Here is a 19,540-nt window from a genome sequence, read left to right as displayed (position 1 = left end):
TGGCAGGAGCTTCAGTAATGAAGACTGCTGCACTTGCTGATGTTTCACAATATGCCACGGCCGTCTCAGTCACCAGGTCTCAACACAATAGAACACCACCATCCCTCCAATAGACTTCCAGACAGTTGTAGAATGTTTGCCAAGGCACATTGTAAGAGCTGTAAAGAGAGAGGGACTCGGAGAGAGAACAGGTAGAACCTGATATGTAAATGAGCAGAGCAAACGAAAGTAACTTTCAACGACCGAATGATCATTCAGACTCTGTTTCTATTGAGAGATAAAAGGTAAGACGACGATTGTTATGTGTATTAATATAGTTGATGATATTGTTGTGTGTATTAATATAGTCGATGGTATTGTTATGTGTATTCATATAGTTGATGATATTGTTGTGTGTATTAATATAGTTGATGATATTGTTATGTGTATTAATATAGTTTATGATATTGTTATGTGTATTCATATAGTTGATGATATTGTTGTGTGTATTAATATAGTTGATGATATTGTTATGTGTATTAATATAGTTGATGATATTGTTATGTGTATTAATATAGTTGATGATATTGTTGTGTGTATTCATATAGTTGATGATATTGTTATGTGTATTAATATAGTTGATGATATTGTTGTGTGTATTCATATAGTTGATGGTATTGTTATGTGTATTAATATAGTTGATGATATTGTTGTGTGTATTAATATAGTTGATGATATTGTTATGTGTATTCATATAGTTGATATTGTTGTGTGTATTCATATAGTTGATGATATTGTTATGTGTATTCATATAGTTGATGATATTGTCATGTGTATTCATATAGTTGATGATATTGTTATGTGTATTAATATAGTTGGTGATATTGTTGTGTGTATTCATATAGTTGATGATATTGTTATGTGTATTAATATAGTTGATGATATTGTTATGTGTATTAATATAGTTGGTGATATTGTTGTGTGTATTCATATAGTTGGTGATATTGTTATGTGTATTAATATAGTTGATGGTATTGTTGTGTGTATTCATATAGTTAATTATATTTTTGGTGGACAGTGTTATAATAGTCCTACTCTCCTTAAAATGTTTTGGATATAATTTAGATGCGTGGGGTGAATTCGTTCTGTGCCCATCTGTGTGCCCCAGGGTGATTGCTCCTACATTATCTACAATCTAAAAGCAAAACGTTTGGCAACAGAAACCGTTTAGGTCACATTGTACAGCGTTTAGAGTAAACGGTTTATGTTTTATTTAACATCTTAAAACTGTTGGCTGTGGAGTAAACTAATGAATACGACCCAGGTTGTTGCCTACGACTCGGCATGTTGATACCTGCCTCTTGCTGAAACCTGAACGTAGCCTGAGGGGTATACTATGATACAGGCTTGATATACTGGTTTTCTAAAGCTAGACAGCTTCAGTTAGCTTCACATTCCAGCTCAGGCCTCACCCATCAGAATATACAGAACAGAACAGAAAAAAATCGCAATGAAGTTTCAAGGTGAGAATCCTGCCAGGGATTATTGTAAAGTGTGTAGATAAATTAAATGTAATGTTAGTATAGTGAATGACAGTAAAACACTCCTAACAGTCTACTACTACTGAGACAGAAAACTCAAGTCTGAAATTTCTATGTGGAAATTACAAACTTCAGAAGCCTTTTTAAACCTCAAATACACTACAAGTTATATATTTCCTGCATTGCTGGAAAGTTCTTCTGCAGTGGGGGGTGATCAAATTAAGATCCTACATCTGTACACATAATTGTACATGGGGATATGTATGGGGGTCTATAACATCCAATCACAGAGGTTTATATCAGCTGACAGTTGCAATGTTATTGCTAATAACTCAAACTGCCCTTTTCAGATAAAGACATAAACTCTGTACAGATGTAGGATCTTAATTTGATCACCCTGTTGCAGAAAAACTAAACTTGTAGTGTATTTGAGTGTAATTAAACTTTAGAAAAGGTTTCTGAAGATGATAAATTCCACTTTCCCATTTTAAAACTGTTCATTAATTATAATCCACACAATAATTCAAATGTCCTGTTTCTGCAGGATTATTTTCCTGGTGTAGCAAACTGGCTCAAATTAAGATCCAACATCTGCAGAAATATACCCCTTTCTAATGTAGATGGCTCTATTGAGATTCACTTTTGACCATTTGACATCTTGTATTTACTGTTGTTTAGGCTGGTTGAATGAGTTGCCTGTGAAAGCTACTTCATCTGCAAGAAAACAGGCGGCTGCACCAGTGACTGTGAGAAGTTTTGTGATTTCCTCATATGAACGTGAAAGGAAGTGTGTTGTCTACGTAGTTACAAAAATGGCTGTTGAAACTGTGGCACATATTTCTCGGTAACATTGAATAAATGTGTTGGTATGTAGGAAAGACGGGCAGACTCTCGTACTGTTGGTCTAGACTACCTACAAACTATTATAAGGCTATGATCACTTATCATGCCGACAAACCTGATGTTCTCTGTGAACTGATCTGAACAGGTTTAGGCTGGTCATCTATGATATGTAGGTTATATACAGTACATTCTCTGTCCTGCTACTGGTAGGACTATAACATTATGTTGATCTGAACAGGTTTAGACTGGTCATCTATGATATGTAGGTTATATACAGTACATTCTCTGTCCTGCTACTGGTAGGACTATAACATTATGTTGATCTGAACAGGTTTAGACTGGTCATCTATGATATGTAGGTTATATACAGTACATTCTCTGTCCTGCTACTGGTAGGACTATAACATTATGTTGATCTGAACAGGTTTAGACTGGTCATCTATGATATGTAGGTTATATACAGTACATTCTCTGTCCTGCTACTGGTAGGACTATAACATTATGTTGATCTGAACAGGTTTAGACTGGTCATCTATGATATGTAGGTTATATACAGTACATTCTCTGTCCTGCTACTGGTAGGACTATAACATTATGTTGATCTGAACAGGTTTAGACTGGTCATCTATGATATGTAGGCTATAGCCGAGGTATAGACCTTGATCTGCATATCACTAACAAACTGCTATTATACATTATAACCTAGTCTACTTTAAATAATATAAAATCTCTCACTTGATGCAAAAAACCTTTCTGAATGGTTCAACAATTTCCTCCTTGGATCAATCATGCCCGTTTTAGCCCTTCTGTCTATATTCTCAGATATGTTTAGAAAAGAACAGATTGAAAGACAATAAATAGCCTACTGTTAGTGAATACAAATACGTGTGAGACATGGCCTTGTGTTGCTGTACTGTCTATAACTACCTTAACAAACAGTGACTTATTATTATTATTATTATTATTATTATTATTGTTGTTGTTCTGTCTATAACTACCTTAACAAACAGTGACTTATTATTATTATTATTATTATTATTATTATTATTATTGTTATTGTTCTATCTATAACTACCTTAACAAACAGTGACTTATTATTATTATTATTATTATTATTATTGTTGCTGTACTGTCTATGACTACCTTAACAAACAGTGACTTATTATTATTATTATTATTATTATTATTGTTATTGTTGCTGTTCTGTCTATAACTACCTTAACAAACAGTGACTTATTATTATTATTATTATTATTATTATTATTATTATTATTGTTGTTGTTCTGTCTATAACTACCTTAACAAACAGTGACTTATTATTATTATTATTATTATTATTATTATTATTGTTGTTGTTCTGTCTATAACTACCTTAACAAACAGTGACTTATTATTATTATTATTATTGTTATTGTTATTGTTGTTGTTCTGTCTATAACTACCTTAACAAACAGTGACTTATTATTATTATTATTGACAGTTACCATGGAGATGAAATGTCACAACAACATGTTCATGTGATGCTTTAAATCACCTGACTGTTTCTATGTCTGTTAGTAAATGTTTTATTTCTCTAAGAGATAATGAATACATGAGAACAATTGACAGTCAATAATTAGTTGTCACTGTGTTAACCACAACCAACATGCTGGATCTCTGTTTAGTTGTCACTGTGTTAACCACAACCAACATGCTGGATCTCTGTTTAGTTGTCACTGTGTTAACCACAACCAACATGCTGGATCTCTGTTTAGTTGTCACTGTGTTAACCACAACCAACATGCTGGATCTCTGTTTAGTTGTCACTGTGTTAACTACAACCAACACGCTGGATCTCTGTTTAGTTGTCACTGTGTTGACCACAACCAACATGCTGGATCTCTGTTTAGTTGTTACTGTGTTGACCACAACCAACATGCTGGATCTCTGTTTAGTTGTCACTGTGTTAACCACAACCAACATGCTGGATCTCTGTTTAGTTGTCACTGTGTTAACCACAACCAACATGCTGGATCTCTGTTTAGTTGTTACTGTGTTGACCACAACCAACATGTTGGATCTCTGTTTAGTTGTCACTGTGTTAACCACAATCAACCTGCTGGATCTCTGTTTAGTTGTCACTGTGTTAACCACAACCAACATGCTGGATCTCTGTTTAGTTGTCACTGTGTTAACTACAACCAACACGCTGGATCTCTGTTTAGTTGTTACTGTGTTAACCACAACCAACATGCTGGATCTCTGTTTAGTTGTCCCTGTGTTAACCACAACCAACATGCTGGATCTCTGTTTAGTTGTCACTGTGTTAACCACAACCAACATGCTGGATCTCTGTTTAGTTGTTACTGTGTTAACCACAACCAACATGCTGGATCTCTGTTTAGTTGTCCCTGTGTTAACCACAACCAACATGCTGGATCTCTGTTTAGTTGTCACTGTGTTAACCACAACCAACATGCTGGATCTCTGTTTAGTTGTCACTGTGTTGACCACAATCAACATGCTGGATCTCTGTTTACAGGGGTCAGTGCTCTAAAATGAGTCTCTCTGGGGAGAGAGAGGAGGGGGGCCCTGCCTCTAAAATGAATCTCTCTGGGGGACATGACACCAAAGCTAAGAGGTGAGATAACAATTTTATGAATAATTTATTAAGTTTATTTCCTAAATAATTAGCTATCTTAAGGTGAATGCACTTACTGTACATCTCTCTGGATAAGAGCATCTGCTAAATCAGGGGTTCTCAATCCAGGGTCTGCGGAGGTACTGCAGGGGTTCTGCAGGAAGTGTGGGGAGTGGTGGTGTATCCAGGGAGAAAACTAAACTAATATTCTGAAATGTCATTGTGGTCTTATGTTCCCATCTATTGGAATTATTTAGCAACTGCAGTAGTGCTGAAAAAATGTGTTATTCCTTACTAAAGTAGTAATTACTGAGAATTACTAGTTAATTGTATCACTTACAATCATAAAATAACAACTTATACCATAACAAACAATTAAACTGACATAAACCAAAAACACTATATATGTAGTTATTTAGTTAATTACCAAATTGAGCCGGTCGGTCACATTTGAGAGTGAGGCAGATATATAGCATTTTGCATAAAAAAACATGATTTCTGTCTCTGAAATGAAACCATCAAGTGATAGATTTTAAACAAATCCTTGTCTGTGAGAGATGTAATAATTAATACATAATTTCTTTAAACAATAAAAGCTCATTTCTGTAAAGTGATATGTTGCGTTTTGGAACTCTTCTTATGTTTCCCATCTGAGATCAGAGTAGATGAGAGATGTAATGTTTGTCTCTGTTGTGTTGAAGTCCAATCAAGCAGGAGAGACCAGCCTCCCCTGTTCCCAGCTGTGTGTCCATGAAGAGTGACCTGTCTATGAATCTTCCTATATCCTTTAGAGAGGGAGACTTTTCTACTGAACAAAGGTAAGAAGAACTCATGGGTCATGGTCAGTGAGTTAAACAACACTGTCTCTAGTCATTTCTCCTCTCCCATTTTCACATTTATTTTTTCAATTTTCATAGTCTTTAAACAATATTAAACAAACACAACATTCCCTCCCTGTTTGTGTGTGTGTGTGTGTGTGTGTGTGTGTGTGTGTGTGTGTGTGTGTGTGTGTGTGTGTGTGTGTGTGTGTGTGTGTGTGTGTGTGTGTGTGTGTGTGTGTGTGTGTGCTCTCCCTGGATGAAGAGATATAATCTCTATCCTGATTGCCTAGTCACTTTTATCCTTACCTACATATACATATTACCTCAATTACCTGGTACCCCTGCACATTGACTCAGTACTGGTACTCCTTATAGTCTCATTATTACCTCAACTACCTGGTACCCCTGCACATTGACTCAGTACTGGTACTCCTTATAGTCTCATTATTACCTCAACTACCTGGTACCCCTGCACATTGACTCAGTACTGGTACTCCTTATAGTCTCATTATTACCTCAACTACCTGGTACCCCTGCACATTGACTCAGTACTGGTACTCCGTATAGCCTGATCTCTGAGAGTGAGACAGAAATATACTATTACTGTGTTAAACCTAGCAGTACTACTGATTTCTCTGAGAGTGAGGCAGATATATATTATTACTGTGTTAAACCTAGCAGTACTACTGATTTCACTGAGAGGCAGATATATATTATTACTGTGTTAAACCTAGCAGTACTACTGATTTCTCTGAGAGGCAGATATATATTATTACTGTGTTAAACCTAGCAGTACTACTGATTTCCCTGAGAGTGAGGCAGATATATATTATTACTGTATTAAACCTAGCAGTACTACTGATTTCTCTGAGAGTGAGGCAGATATATATTATTACTGTATTAAACCTAGCAGTACTACTGATTTCTCTGAGAGTGAGGCAGATATATATTATTACTGTATTAAACCTAGCAGTACTACTGATTTCTCTTAGAGGCAGATATATATTATTACTGTGTTAAACCTAGCAGTACTACTGATTTCACTGAGAGGCAGATATATATTATTACTGTATTAAACCTAGCAGTACTACTGATTTCTCTGAGAGGCAGATATATATTATTACTGTATTAAACCTAGCAGTACTACTGATTTCCCTGAGAGTGAGGCAGATATATATTATTACTGTATTAAACCTAGCAGTACTACTGATTTCTCTGAGAGGCAGATATGTATTATTACTGTGTTAAACCTAGCAGTACTACTGATTTCTCTGAGAGTGAGGCAGATATATAGCATTTAGCAAAAAAACATTATTTCTCTCTCTGAAATGAAACCATCAAGTGATAGATTTTAAAGAAATACATGTCTGTCACTGAACAACGCCATGCCATGATTAGATAGTGAAATAACACACCAATCTCTTCCATAATTTCTTTAAACCATAAAGGCAAATTTCCGAACATTTCTGTAAAGTGATATGTTGCATGTTGGAACTCTTCTTATGTTTCCCATCTGAGATCAGAGTAGATGAGAGATGTAATGTTTGTCTCTGTTGTGCTGAAGACCAATCAAGCCGGAGAGACCAGCCTCCCCTGTACCCAGCTGTGTGTCCATGAAGAGTGACCGGTCTATGGATCGTCCTATAATGTTTAGAGAGGGAGACTTTTCTACTGAACAAAGGTAAGAAGAACTCATGGGTCATGGTCAGTGAGTTAAACAACACTGTCTCTAGTCATTTCTCCTCTCCCATTTTCACATTTCTTTTGGTTGTTTTCATAATCATTAGGCTAATACTTTAGTCCATTTTCATAGTGCTAAAACAATATTAAACAAACACAACGTTCCCTCCACGTGTGTGTGTGTGTGTGTGTGTGTGTGTGTGTGTGTGTGTGTGTGTGTGTGTGTGTGTGTGTGTGTGTGTGTGTGTGTGTGTGTGCACTCCCTGGATGAGGAGATATAATCTCTATCCTGATTGCCTAGTCACTTTTATCCCTACCTACATGTACATATTACCTCAATTACCTAAACTACCTGGTACCCCTGCACATTGACTCAGTACTGGTACTCCTTATAGTCTCATTATTACCTCAACTACCTGGTACCCCTGCACATTGACTCAGTACTGGTACTCCTTATAGTCTCATTATTACCTCAACTACCTGGTACCCCTGCACATTGACTCAGTACTGGTACTCCTTATAGTCTCATTATTACCTCAACTACCTGGTACCCCTGCACATTGACTCAGTACTGGTACTCCTTGTAGCTGCACATTGACTCAGTACTGGTACTCCTTATAGTCTCATTATTACCTCAACTACCTGGTACCCCTGCACATTGACTCAGTACTGGTACTCCTTATAGTCTCATTATTACCTCAACTACCTGGTACCCCTGCACATTGACTCAGTACTGGTACTCCTTATAGTCTCATTATTACCTCAACTACCTGGTACCCCTGCACATTGACTCAGTACTGGTACTCCTTGTAGTCTCATTATTACCTCAACTACCTGGTACCCCTGCACATTGACTCAGTACTGGTACTCCTTATAGTCTCATTATTACCTCAACTACCTGGTACCCCTGCACATTGACTCAGTACTGGTACTCCTTATAGTCTCATTATTACCTCAACTACCTGGTACCCCTGCATATTGACTCAGTACTGGTACTCCGTATAGCCTGATCTCTGAGAGTGAGACAGATATATATTATTACTGTGTTAAACCTAGCTGTACTACTGATTTCTCTGAGAGGCAGATATATATTATTACTGTGTTAAACCTAGCAGTACTACTGATTTCTCTGAGAGGCAGATATATATTATTACTGTGTAAAACCTAGCAGTACTACTGATTTCTCTGAGAGTGAGGGAGATATATATTATTACTGTGTAAAACCTAGCAGTACTACTGATTTCTCTGAGAGGCAGATATATATTATTACTGTGTTAAACCTAGCAGTACTACTGATTTCTCTGAGAGTGAGGCAGATATATATTATTACTGTATTAAACCTAGCAGTACTACTGATTTCTCTGCGAGTGAGGCAGATATATATTATTACTGTATTAAACCTAGCAGTACTACTGATTTCTCTGAGAGGCAGATATATATTATTACTGTATTAAACCTAGCAGTACTACTGATTTCTCTGAGAGGCAGATATATATTATTACTGTATTAAACCTAGCAGTACTACTGATTTCTCTGAGAGGCAGATATATATTATTACTGTGTTAAACCTAGCAGTACTACTGATTTCTCTGAGAGGCAGATATATATTATTACTGTGTTAAACCTAGCATTACTACTGATTTCTCTGAGAGGCAGATATATATTATTACTGTTTTAAACCTAGCAGTACTGCTGATTTCTCTGAGAGTGAGGCAGATATATATTATTACTGTATTAAACCTAGCAGTACTACTGATTTCTCTGCGAGTGAGCAAGATATATATTATTACTGTATTAAACCTAGCAGTACTACTGATTTCTCTGAGAGGCAGATATATATTATTACTGTATTAAACCTAGCAGTACTACTGATTTCTCTGAGAGGCAGATATATATTATTACTGTGTTAAACCTAGCAGTACTACTGATTTCTCTGAGAGGCAGATATATATTATTACTGTGTTAAACCTAGCATTACTACTGATTTCTCTGAGAGGCAGATATATATTATTACTGTGTAAAACCTAGCAGTACTACTGATTTCTCTGAGAGTGAGGGAGATATATATTATTACTGTGTAAAACCTAGCAGTACTACTGATTTCTCTGAGAGGCAGATATATATTATTACTGTGTTAAACCTAGCAGTACTACTGATTTCTCTGAGAGTGAGACAGATATATATTATTACTGTATTAAACCTAGCAGTACTACTGATTTCTCTGCGAGTGAGGCAGATATATATTATTACTGTATTAAACCTAGCAGTACTACTGATTTCTCTGAGAGGCAGATATATATTATTACTGTATTAAACCTAGCAGTACTACTGATTTCTCTGAGAGGCAGATATATATTATTACTGTATTAAACCTAGCAGTACTACTGATTTCTCTGAGAGGCAGATATATATTATTACTGTGTTAAACCTAGCAGTACTACTGATTTCTCTGAGAGGCAGATATATATTATTACTGTGTTAAACCTAGCATTACTACTGATTTCTCTGAGAGGCAGATATATATTATTACTGTTTTAAACCTAGCAGTACTGCTGATTTCTCTGAGAGTGAGGCAGATATATATTATTACTGTATTAAACCTAGCAGTACTACTGATTTCTCTGCGAGTGAGGCAGATATATATTATTACTGTATTAAACCTAGCAGTACTACTGATTTCTCTGAGAGGCAGATATATATTATTACTGTATTAAACCTAGCAGTACTACTGATTTCTCTGAGAGGCAGATATATATTATTACTGTGTTAAACCTAGCAGTACTACTGATTTCTCTGAGAGGCAGATATATATTATTACTGTGTTAAACCTAGCATTACTACTGATTTCTCTGAGAGGCAGATATATATTATTACTGTTTTAAACCTAGCAGTACTGCTGATTTCTCTGAGAGTGAGGCAGATATATATTATTACTGTATTAAACCTAGCAGTACTACTGATTTCTCTGAGAGTGAGGCAGATATATATTATTACTGTGTTAAACCTAGCAGTACTGCTGATTTCTCTGAGAGGCAGATATATATTATTACTGTATTAAACCTAGCAGTACTACTGATTTCTCTGAGAGTGAGGCAGATATATATTATTACTGTATTAAACCTAGCAGTACTACTGATTTCTCTGAGAGTGAGGCAGATATATATTATTACTGTATTAAACCTAGCAGTACTACTGATTTCTCTGAGAGTGAGGCAGATATATATTATTACTGTGTTAAACCTAGCAGTACTACTGATTTCTCTGAGAGGCAGATATATATTATTACTGTATTAAACCTAGCAGTACTACTGATTTCTCTGAGAGGCAGATATATATTATTACTGTTTTAAACCTAGCAGTACTGCTGATTTCTCTGAGAGTGAGGCAGATATATATTACTACTGTATTAAACCTAGCAGTACTACTGATTTCTCTGCGAGTGAGGCAGATATATATTATTACTGTATTAAACCTAGCAGTACTACTGATTTCTCTGAGAGGCAGATATATATTATTACTGTATTAAACCTAGCAGTACTACTGATTTCTCTGAGAGGCAGATATATATTATTACTGTGTTAAACCTAGCAGTACTACTGATTTCTCTGAGAGGCAGATATATATTATTACTGTGTTAAACCTAGCATTACTACTGATTTCTCTGAGAGGCAGATATATATTATTACTGTATTAAACCTAGCAGTACTGCTGATTTCTCGGAGAGTGAGGCAGATATATATTATTACTGTATTAAACCTAGCAGTACTACTGATTTCTCTGAGAGTGAGGCAGATATATATTATTACTGTGTTAAACCTAGCAGTACTGCTGATTTCTCTGAGAGGCAGATATATATTATTACTGTGTTAAACCTAGCAGTACTGCTGATTTCTCTGAGAGGCAGATATATATTATTACTGTATTAAACCTAGCAGTACTACTGATTTCTCTGAGAGTGAGGCAGATATATATTATTACTGTATTAAACCTAGCAGTACTACTGATTTCTCTGAGAGTGAGGCAGATATATATTATTACTGTATTAAACCTAGCAGTACTACTGATTTCTCTGAGAGTGAGGCAGATATATATTATTACTGTGTTAAACCTAGCAGTACTACTGATTTCTCTGAGAGGCAGATATATATTATTACTGTATTAAACCTAGCAGTAATACTGATTTCTCGGAGAGTGAGGCAGATATATATTATTACTGTGTTAAACCTAGCAGTACTACTGATTTCTCTGAGAGTGAGACAGATATATATTATTACTGTGTAAAACCTAGCAGTACTACTGATTTCTCTGAGAGGCAGATATATATTATTACTTTGTTAAACCTAGCAGTACTACTGATTTCTCTGAGAGGCAGATATATATTATTACTTTGTTAAACCTAGCAGTACTACTGATTTCTCTGAGAGTGAGGCAGATATATATTATTACTGTGTTAAACCTAGCAGTACTACTGATTTCTCAGAGAGTGAGGCAGATATATATTATTACTGTGTTAAACCTAGCAGTACTACTGATTTCTCAGAGAGTGAGGCAGATATATATTATTACTGTGTTAAACCTAGCAGTACTACTGATTTCTCTGAGAGTGAGACAGATAGATATTATTACTGTGTAAAACCTAGCAGTACTACTGATTTCTCTGAGAGGCAGATATATATTATTACTTTGTTAAACCTAGCAGTACTACTGATTTCTCTGAGAGGCAGATATATATTATTACTGTGTTAAACCTAGCAGTACTACTGATTTCTCAGAGAGTGAGGCAGATATATATTATTACTGTGTTAAACCTAGCAGTACTACTGATTTCTCAGAGAGTGAGGCAGATATATATTATTACTGTGTTAAACCTAGCAGTACTACTGATTTCTCTGAGAGTGAGACAGATATATATTATTACTGTGTTAAACCTAGCAGTACTACTGATTTCTCTGAGAGTGAGGCAGATATATATTATTACTGTATTAAACCTAGCAGTACTACTGATTTCTCTGAGAGTGAGGCAGATATATATTATTACTGTGTTAAACCTAGCAGTACTACTGATTTCTCTGAGAGGCAGATATATATTATTACTGTGTTAAACCTAGCAGTACTACTGATTTCTCTGAGAGGCAGATATATATTATTACTGTATTAAACCTAGCAGTACTACTGATTTCTCTGAGAGGCAGATATATATTATTACTGTGTTAAACCTAGCAGTACTACTGATTTCTCTGAGAGGCAGATATATATTATTACTGTGTTAAACCTAGCATTACTACTGATTTCTCTGAGAGGCAGATATATATTATTACTGTATTAAACCTAGCAGTACTGCTGATTTCTCGGAGAGTGAGGCAGATATATATTATTACTGTATTAAACCTAGCAGTACTACTGATTTCTCTGAGAGTGAGGCAGATATATATTATTACTGTGTTAAACCTAGCAGTACTGCTGATTTCTCTGAGAGGCAGATATATATTATTACTGTGTTAAACCTAGCAGTACTGCTGATTTCTCTGAGAGGCAGATATATATTATTACTGTATTAAACCTAGCAGTACTACTGATTTCTCTGAGCGTGAGGCAGATATATATTATTACTGTATTAAACCTAGCAGTACTACTGATTTCTCTGAGAGTGAGGCAGATATATATTATTACTGTATTAAACCTAGCAGTACTACTGATTTCTCTGAGAGTGAGGCAGATATATATTATTACTGTGTTAAACCTAGCAGTACTACTGATTTCTCTGAGAGGCAGATATATATTATTACTGTATTAAACCTAGCAGTACTACTGATTTCTCGGAGAGTGAGGCAGATATATATTATTACTGTGTTAAACCTAGCAGTACTACTGATTTCTCTGAGAGTGAGACAGATATATATTATTACTGTGTAAAACCTAGCAGTACTACTGATTTCTCTGAGAGGCAGATATATATTATTACTTTGTTAAACCTAGCAGTACTACTGATTTCTCTGAGAGTGAGGCAGATATATATTATTACTGTGTTAAACCTAGCAGTACTACTGATTTCTCAGAGAGTGAGGCAGATATATATTATTACTGTGTGAAACCTAGCAGTACTACTGATTTCTCAGAGAGTGAGGCAGATATATATTATTACTGTGTTAAACCTAGCAGTACTACTGATTTCTCTGAGAGTGAGACAGATATATATTATTACTGTGTTAAACCTAGCAGTACTACTGATTTCTCGGAGAGTGAGGCAGATATATATTATTACTGTGTTAAACCTAGCAGTACTACTGATTTCTCTGAGAGTGAGACAGATATATATTATTACTGTGTAAAACCTAGCAGTACTACTGATTTCTCTGAGAGGCAGATATATATTATTACTTTGTTAAACCTAGCAGTACTACTGATTTCTCTGAGAGGCAGATATATATTATTACTGTGTTAAACCTAGCAGTACTACTGATTTCTCAGAGAGTGAGGCAGATATATATTATTACTGTGTTAAACCTAGCAGTACTACTGATTTCTCGGAGAGTGAGGCAGATATATATTATTACTGTGTTAAACCTAGCAGTACTACTGATTTCTCTGAGAGTGAGACAGATATATATTATTACTGTGTAAAACCTAGCAGTACTACTGATTTCTCTGAGAGGCAGATATATATTATTACTTTGTTAAACCTAGCAGTACTACTGATTTCTCTGAGAGTGAGGCAGATATATATTATTACTGTGTTAAACCTAGCAGTACTACTGATTTCTCAGAGAGTGAGGCAGATATATATTATTACTGTGTTAAACCTAGCAGTACTACTGATTTCTCAGAGTGTGAGGCAGATATATATTATTACTGTGTTAAACCTAGCAGTACTACTGATTTCTCTGAGAGTGAGACAGATATATATTATTACTGTGTTAAACCTAGCAGTACTACTGATTTCTCGGAGAGTGAGGCAGATATATATTATTACTGTGTTAAACCTAGCAGTACTACTGATTTCTCTGAGAGTGAGACAGATATATATTATTACTGTGTAAAACCTAGCAGTACTACTGATTTCTCTGAGAGGCAGATATATATTATTACTTTGTTAAACCTAGCAGTACTACTGATTTCTCTGAGAGGCAGATATATATTATTACTGTGTTAAACCTAGCAGTACTACTGATTTCTCAGAGAGTGAGGCAGATATATATTATTACTGTGTTAAACCTAGCAGTACTACTGATTTCTCAGAGAGTGAGACAGATATATATTATTACTGTGTTAAACCTAGCAGTACTACTGATTTCTCTGAGAGTGAGGCAGATATATATTATTACTGTATTAAACCTAGCAGTACTACTGATTTCTCTGAGAGGCAGATATATATTATTACTGTATTAAACCTAGCAGTACTACTGATTTCTCTGAGAGTGAGGCAGATATATATTATTACTGTATTAAACCTAGCAGTACTACTGATTTCTCTGAGAGTGAGGCAGATATATTTTATTACTGTGTTAAACCTATCAGTACTACTGATTTCTCTGAGAGGCAGATATATATTATTACTGTGTAAAACCTAGCAGTATTACTGATTTCTCTGAGAGGCAGATATATATTATTACTGTGTAAAACCTAGCAGTATTACTGATTTCTCTGAGAGGCAGATATATATTATTACTGTGTAAAACCTAGCAGTATTACTGATTTCTCTGAGAGGCAGATATATATTATTACTGTATTAAACCTATCAGTACTACTGATTTCTCTGAGAGGCAGATATATATTATTACTGTGTAAAACCTAGCAGTATTACTGATTTCTCTGAGAGGCAGATATACATTATTACTGTGTTAAACCTAGCAGTACTACTGATTTCTCTGAGAGGCAGATATACGTAAAGCATTTTGAAAAAAAAAACATTTGACTCTGAAATGAAAACATCAAATGATACATTATAAACAAATACATGTCGGTCATTGGACAATTGCATGCCATGATTAGGGAGTTAAAAAACACCTATCTCATTTATAATTTCTTTAAACAATAAAAGTTAACTTATGAACGTTTCTGAAAGTGATATATAGCGTTTTGTAATGAAACTCTTCTTATGTTTCCCCATCTGAGATCAGAGTAGATGAGAGATGTAATGTTTGTCTCTGTTGTGTTGAAGACCAATCAAGCAGGAGAGACCAGCCTCCCCTGTTCCCAGCTGTGTGTCCATGAAGAGTGACTGGTCTATGAATCATCCAATAAAGTTTAGAGAGGGAGACTTTTCTACTGAACAAAGGTAAGAAGAACTCATGGGTCATGGTCAGTGAGTTAAACAACACTGTCTCTAGTCATTTCTCCTCTCCCATTTTCACATTTCTTTTGGTTGTTTTCATAATCCATAGGCTAATCCTTTAGTCCATTTTCATAGTCCTAAAACTGTGTGTGTGTGTGTGTGTGTGTGTGTGTGTGTGTGTGTGTGTGTGTGTGTGTGTGTGTGTGTGTGTGTGTGTGTGTGTGTGTGTGTGTGTGTGTGTGTGTACTGTAATCTCATGTTTTGTCCACAGAAACCAACAGGAGAGATCAGAGTCAGAGATTCTCAGTGGTCAGTCTTCCCAGAGTCATCAAACAGACCTGGACTCTATATTCAGTGTATGTGATCCTGTTATGAACATTTGTTTTTGTTTTCCTCAAGTAAAGTTGATCTGTAAGTCATTCATTAATGTGTTAATGAGAAAGCATTTATTCTCTTGCTTAACTTATTTACTTGATTTATTTTAGTTGCTTGAAGAGAAAATGATTACATTTGTGAAGAACGAGCTGAAGATGTTCAAGAGGATTCTTAGTCCAGAACTCCCAGAAGGCTTTGAGAGTCAGAAGCAGGATGAGGAAGTGGTGGATGCTGAAGATGAGAAGCAGGAGAGCAGTGCCAGAGAGGGGGCTCTGAAGATCACACTGCACGTCCTGAGGAAAATGAACCAGAAGGAGCTCGCTGACACACTGGAGAAATGTAAGATCTGTCTGCCTCATGTTGAATGCTGTTTTATAACATTTAAAAGCTGTAGCTAAAGTACAGCTAAAGTAGCTGTGTAACTCAATGATATTTTAGCAGCCTTAACACAACACCTAGTGACCTCATCAAGTAGCAGCAGGGATGTGTTGTGGTGATTAATTTAGAGAGAGAGAGAGAGAGAGACAGAGAGAGAGAGAGAGAGACAACATTAATAATACCATCAATAACACCAATAATAATATAATCAGTTACACCAGTCTGTAATGCATTATGAAAACATTTACACATTTATACTGTCAGTTAAGAGAATAAATTATTATAATGTAAAACTTTATAACAGTCCTACAGTACTGTAGGCATTAAAACAGACGTAATATTAATATCATCTGTGTTATTTCTAGATTCAGATGAGCTTGCTGTGATTTGCCAACGTGAACTCAAATCTAATCTAAAGAAGAAGTTTCAATGTGTATTTGAGGGGATCGCTAAACAAGGAAACCCAACACTTCTCAATAAGATCTACACAGAGCTCTACATCACAGAGGGTGGAACAGGAGAGGTCAATAATGAACATGAGCTGAGACAGATTGAGACAACAACCAGGAAACAAGCAAGACCAGAGACTGCAATCAAATGTAACGACATCTTCAAACCCTTAACTGGACAAGACAAACTCATCAGAACTGTGCTGACAAAGGGAGTCGCTGGCATTGGAAAAACAGTCTCTGTGCAGAAGTTCATTCTGGACTGGGCTGAAGGAAAAGCAAATCAGGATTTTCAATTTGTGTTTTCATTCCCTTTTCGAGAGCTGAATTTGATGAAAGATGACACACACACTTTCATTGAACTTCTCTATCACTTCTCAATGGATACCAAACAATCAAGAATCTCCAACTACAACAAGTACAAAGTTCTGTTCATCTTTGATGGTCTGGATGAGTGCCGACTGCCCCTAGACTTCCAGAAGAACAAGATCTGTTGGGACGTCACAGAGTCAACCTCAGTGGATGTTCTGCTGACAAATCTCATCGAGGGAAATCTGCTTCCCTCTGCTCTCCTCTGGATAACTACCCGACCTGCAGCAGCCAATAAGATCCCTTCAGGGTGTGTTGACCAGGTGACAGAGGTACGAGGGTTCAATGACCCACAGAAGGAGGAGTACTTCAGGAAGAGATTCAGTGATGATGACCTGGCCAGCAGAATCATCTCACACATAAAGACATCAAGGAGCCTCCACATCATGTGCCACATTCCAGTCTTCTGTTGGATTTCTGCAACAGTCCTCGAACACATGCTGAAACATAAGAGAGAAGAGATGCCCAAGACTCTGACTGAGATGTACACACACCTTGTGGTGTTTCATACCAAACAGAAGGATGAAAAGTATCTTGGGAAAGAAGAGACAGGTCCACACTTGAATGAAGAGAGCATTCTGTCACTGGGAAAACTGGCTTTTCAACAGCTTGTGAATGGCAATCTGATTTTCTATGAAGAAGACCTGAAAGAGGCTGGCATTGATGTCAATGAAGCCTCAGTGTACTCAGGATTGTGCACACAGATCTTTAAAGAGGAATGTGGGCTGTACCAGGACAAGGTGTACTGCTTTGTTCATCTGAGCATTCAGGAGTTTCTGGCTGCTGTGTATGTGTTCCTCTCATTCATCAACAACAATGAGAATCTAATGGACAAACAGCAAACAAAGTCCAGTATCTTTTCTCTGCTGTACAGAGACAAGTCTGAAGGTACTGTCTACAAGAGTGCTGTGGATAAAGCCTTACAAAGTGAGACAGGAAACCTGGACCTTTTCCTCCGATTCCTTCTGGGACTCTCACTGGAGTCCAATCAGAAGCACTTACGAGGTCTACTGACAAAGACAAGAAGCAGCTCACAGAGCCATGAAGACACAGTGAACTACATCAAGGAGAAGATCAGGGAGAATCCCTCTCCAGAGAGGAGCATCAATCTGTTCCACTGTCTGAATGAACTGAATGACCATTCTCTAGTGGAGGAGATCCAATTCTACCTGAGATCAGGAAGTCTCTCAGAAGAAGAACTGTCACCTGCACAGTGGTCAGCTCTGGTCTTTGTGTTGCTGACTTCAGAAAAGGAGCTGGATGTGTTTGACCTGAAGAAATTCTCCAGATCAGAGAAAGGTCTTCTGAGGCTGCTGCCAGTGGTCAAAGCCTCCAGAGCTGCTCTGTGAGTACATAAAATGACATATAAGAACTAATCATCAGGCAGAAATATTCAGTTTAGGAAAAATGTGTATTATAATATGTATATAATATTATATTGAAAAACATATAGAAAAAATGCATTGATTTTGACAATAGTATAACAATATAACCATACAATTCAAGGAGATGGGAGATGAATCTATATGTTGTTTGGGAATATGAAGCAAATGCATCTACCATTGTCCTTCTACACTACTGGTGTTAAATTAACAGTGTGTTTGTGAAGTCATGATGATCTCGTTGCAGGCTGTCAGGCTGTGGAGTCACAGAGAAAGGCTGTTCTTCTCTGGTCTCAGCTCTGAAGTCAAACCCCTCACACCTGAGAGAGCTGGACCTGAGTAACAATGACCTGAAGAATTCAGGAGTGGAGCTGCTCTCTGCTGTACTGGAGGATCCACACTGCAGACTGGAGACTCTGAGGTCAGTATTCCTGTAGTTGGTCAACAAGTGATAACTGTTCACCAGATCCACATGTGTTTACCAGACACACATAGTCCACACCATATGTGTTTGGACAGTGAAGCTTACAGTTTTACATTTGGTGCTATGCTCCAGCATGTTGGATTTGAGATCAAATGTTTCATATTAGTTGACAGTACAGAATGTCACCTTTTATTTGAGACTATTCGTATCTGTTTTACCGTTTAGAAATGAAAGCATTTTATGTATCTAGTTCTCCCATTTTATGTATGTACAGTGGCTTGCAAAAGAATTCACCCCCATGGCATTTTTCCTTTTTGTTTGCCTTACAACCTGGAATTAAAATAGATTTTTGGGGGTTTGTATCATTTCATTTACAAAACCTGCCTACCACTTTGAAGATACAAAAT

The 19,540-nt window shown here is 36.4% G+C and overlaps 1 protein-coding gene across 1 annotated transcript; it reads left to right on the top strand.

Moving 5' to 3' along the window:
* The first annotated feature begins 15,629 nt into the window (after nt 1–15,629).
* Nucleotides 15,630–19,161, top strand: LOC145866019 (NLR family CARD domain-containing protein 3-like). Its single transcript, XM_082970900.1, has 5 exons — nt 15,630–15,759; nt 16,028–16,112; nt 16,242–16,470; nt 16,875–18,672; nt 18,957–19,161. Exons 1-5 carry the CDS (start codon nt 15,692–15,694, stop codon nt 19,144–19,146), a joined length of 2,370 nt encoding a protein of 789 aa, XP_082827026.1. The 5' UTR covers nt 15,630–15,691; the 3' UTR covers nt 19,147–19,161.
* Nucleotides 19,162–19,540: the final 379 nt, after the last annotated feature.

Source organism: Salmo salar, unplaced genomic scaffold (genome assembly GCF_965601325.2).
Source record: "Salmo salar unplaced genomic scaffold, fSalSal1 ptg000117l, whole genome shotgun sequence".
Taxonomy (NCBI): Eukaryota; Metazoa; Chordata; class Actinopteri; order Salmoniformes; family Salmonidae; genus Salmo; species Salmo salar.
Note: the sequence above shows the minus strand (reverse complement) of the source record. Positions and strands in the feature narration are given on the sequence as shown.

Excerpts from the sequence above, each read along its gene's own strand:
- LOC145866019 (XM_082970900.1), top strand. The coding sequence starts at position 15,692 with ATGAAGAGTGACTGGTCTATGAATCATCCAATAAAGTTTAGAGAGGGA. Across the intron at positions 16,471-16,874 it reads CGCTGACACACTGGAGAAAT|ATTCAGATGAGCTTGCTGTG; the intron begins GTAAGATCTGTC and ends TGTTATTTCTAG. Across the intron at positions 18,673-18,956 it reads AAAGCCTCCAGAGCTGCTCT|GCTGTCAGGCTGTGGAGTCA; the intron begins GTGAGTACATAA and ends ATCTCGTTGCAG.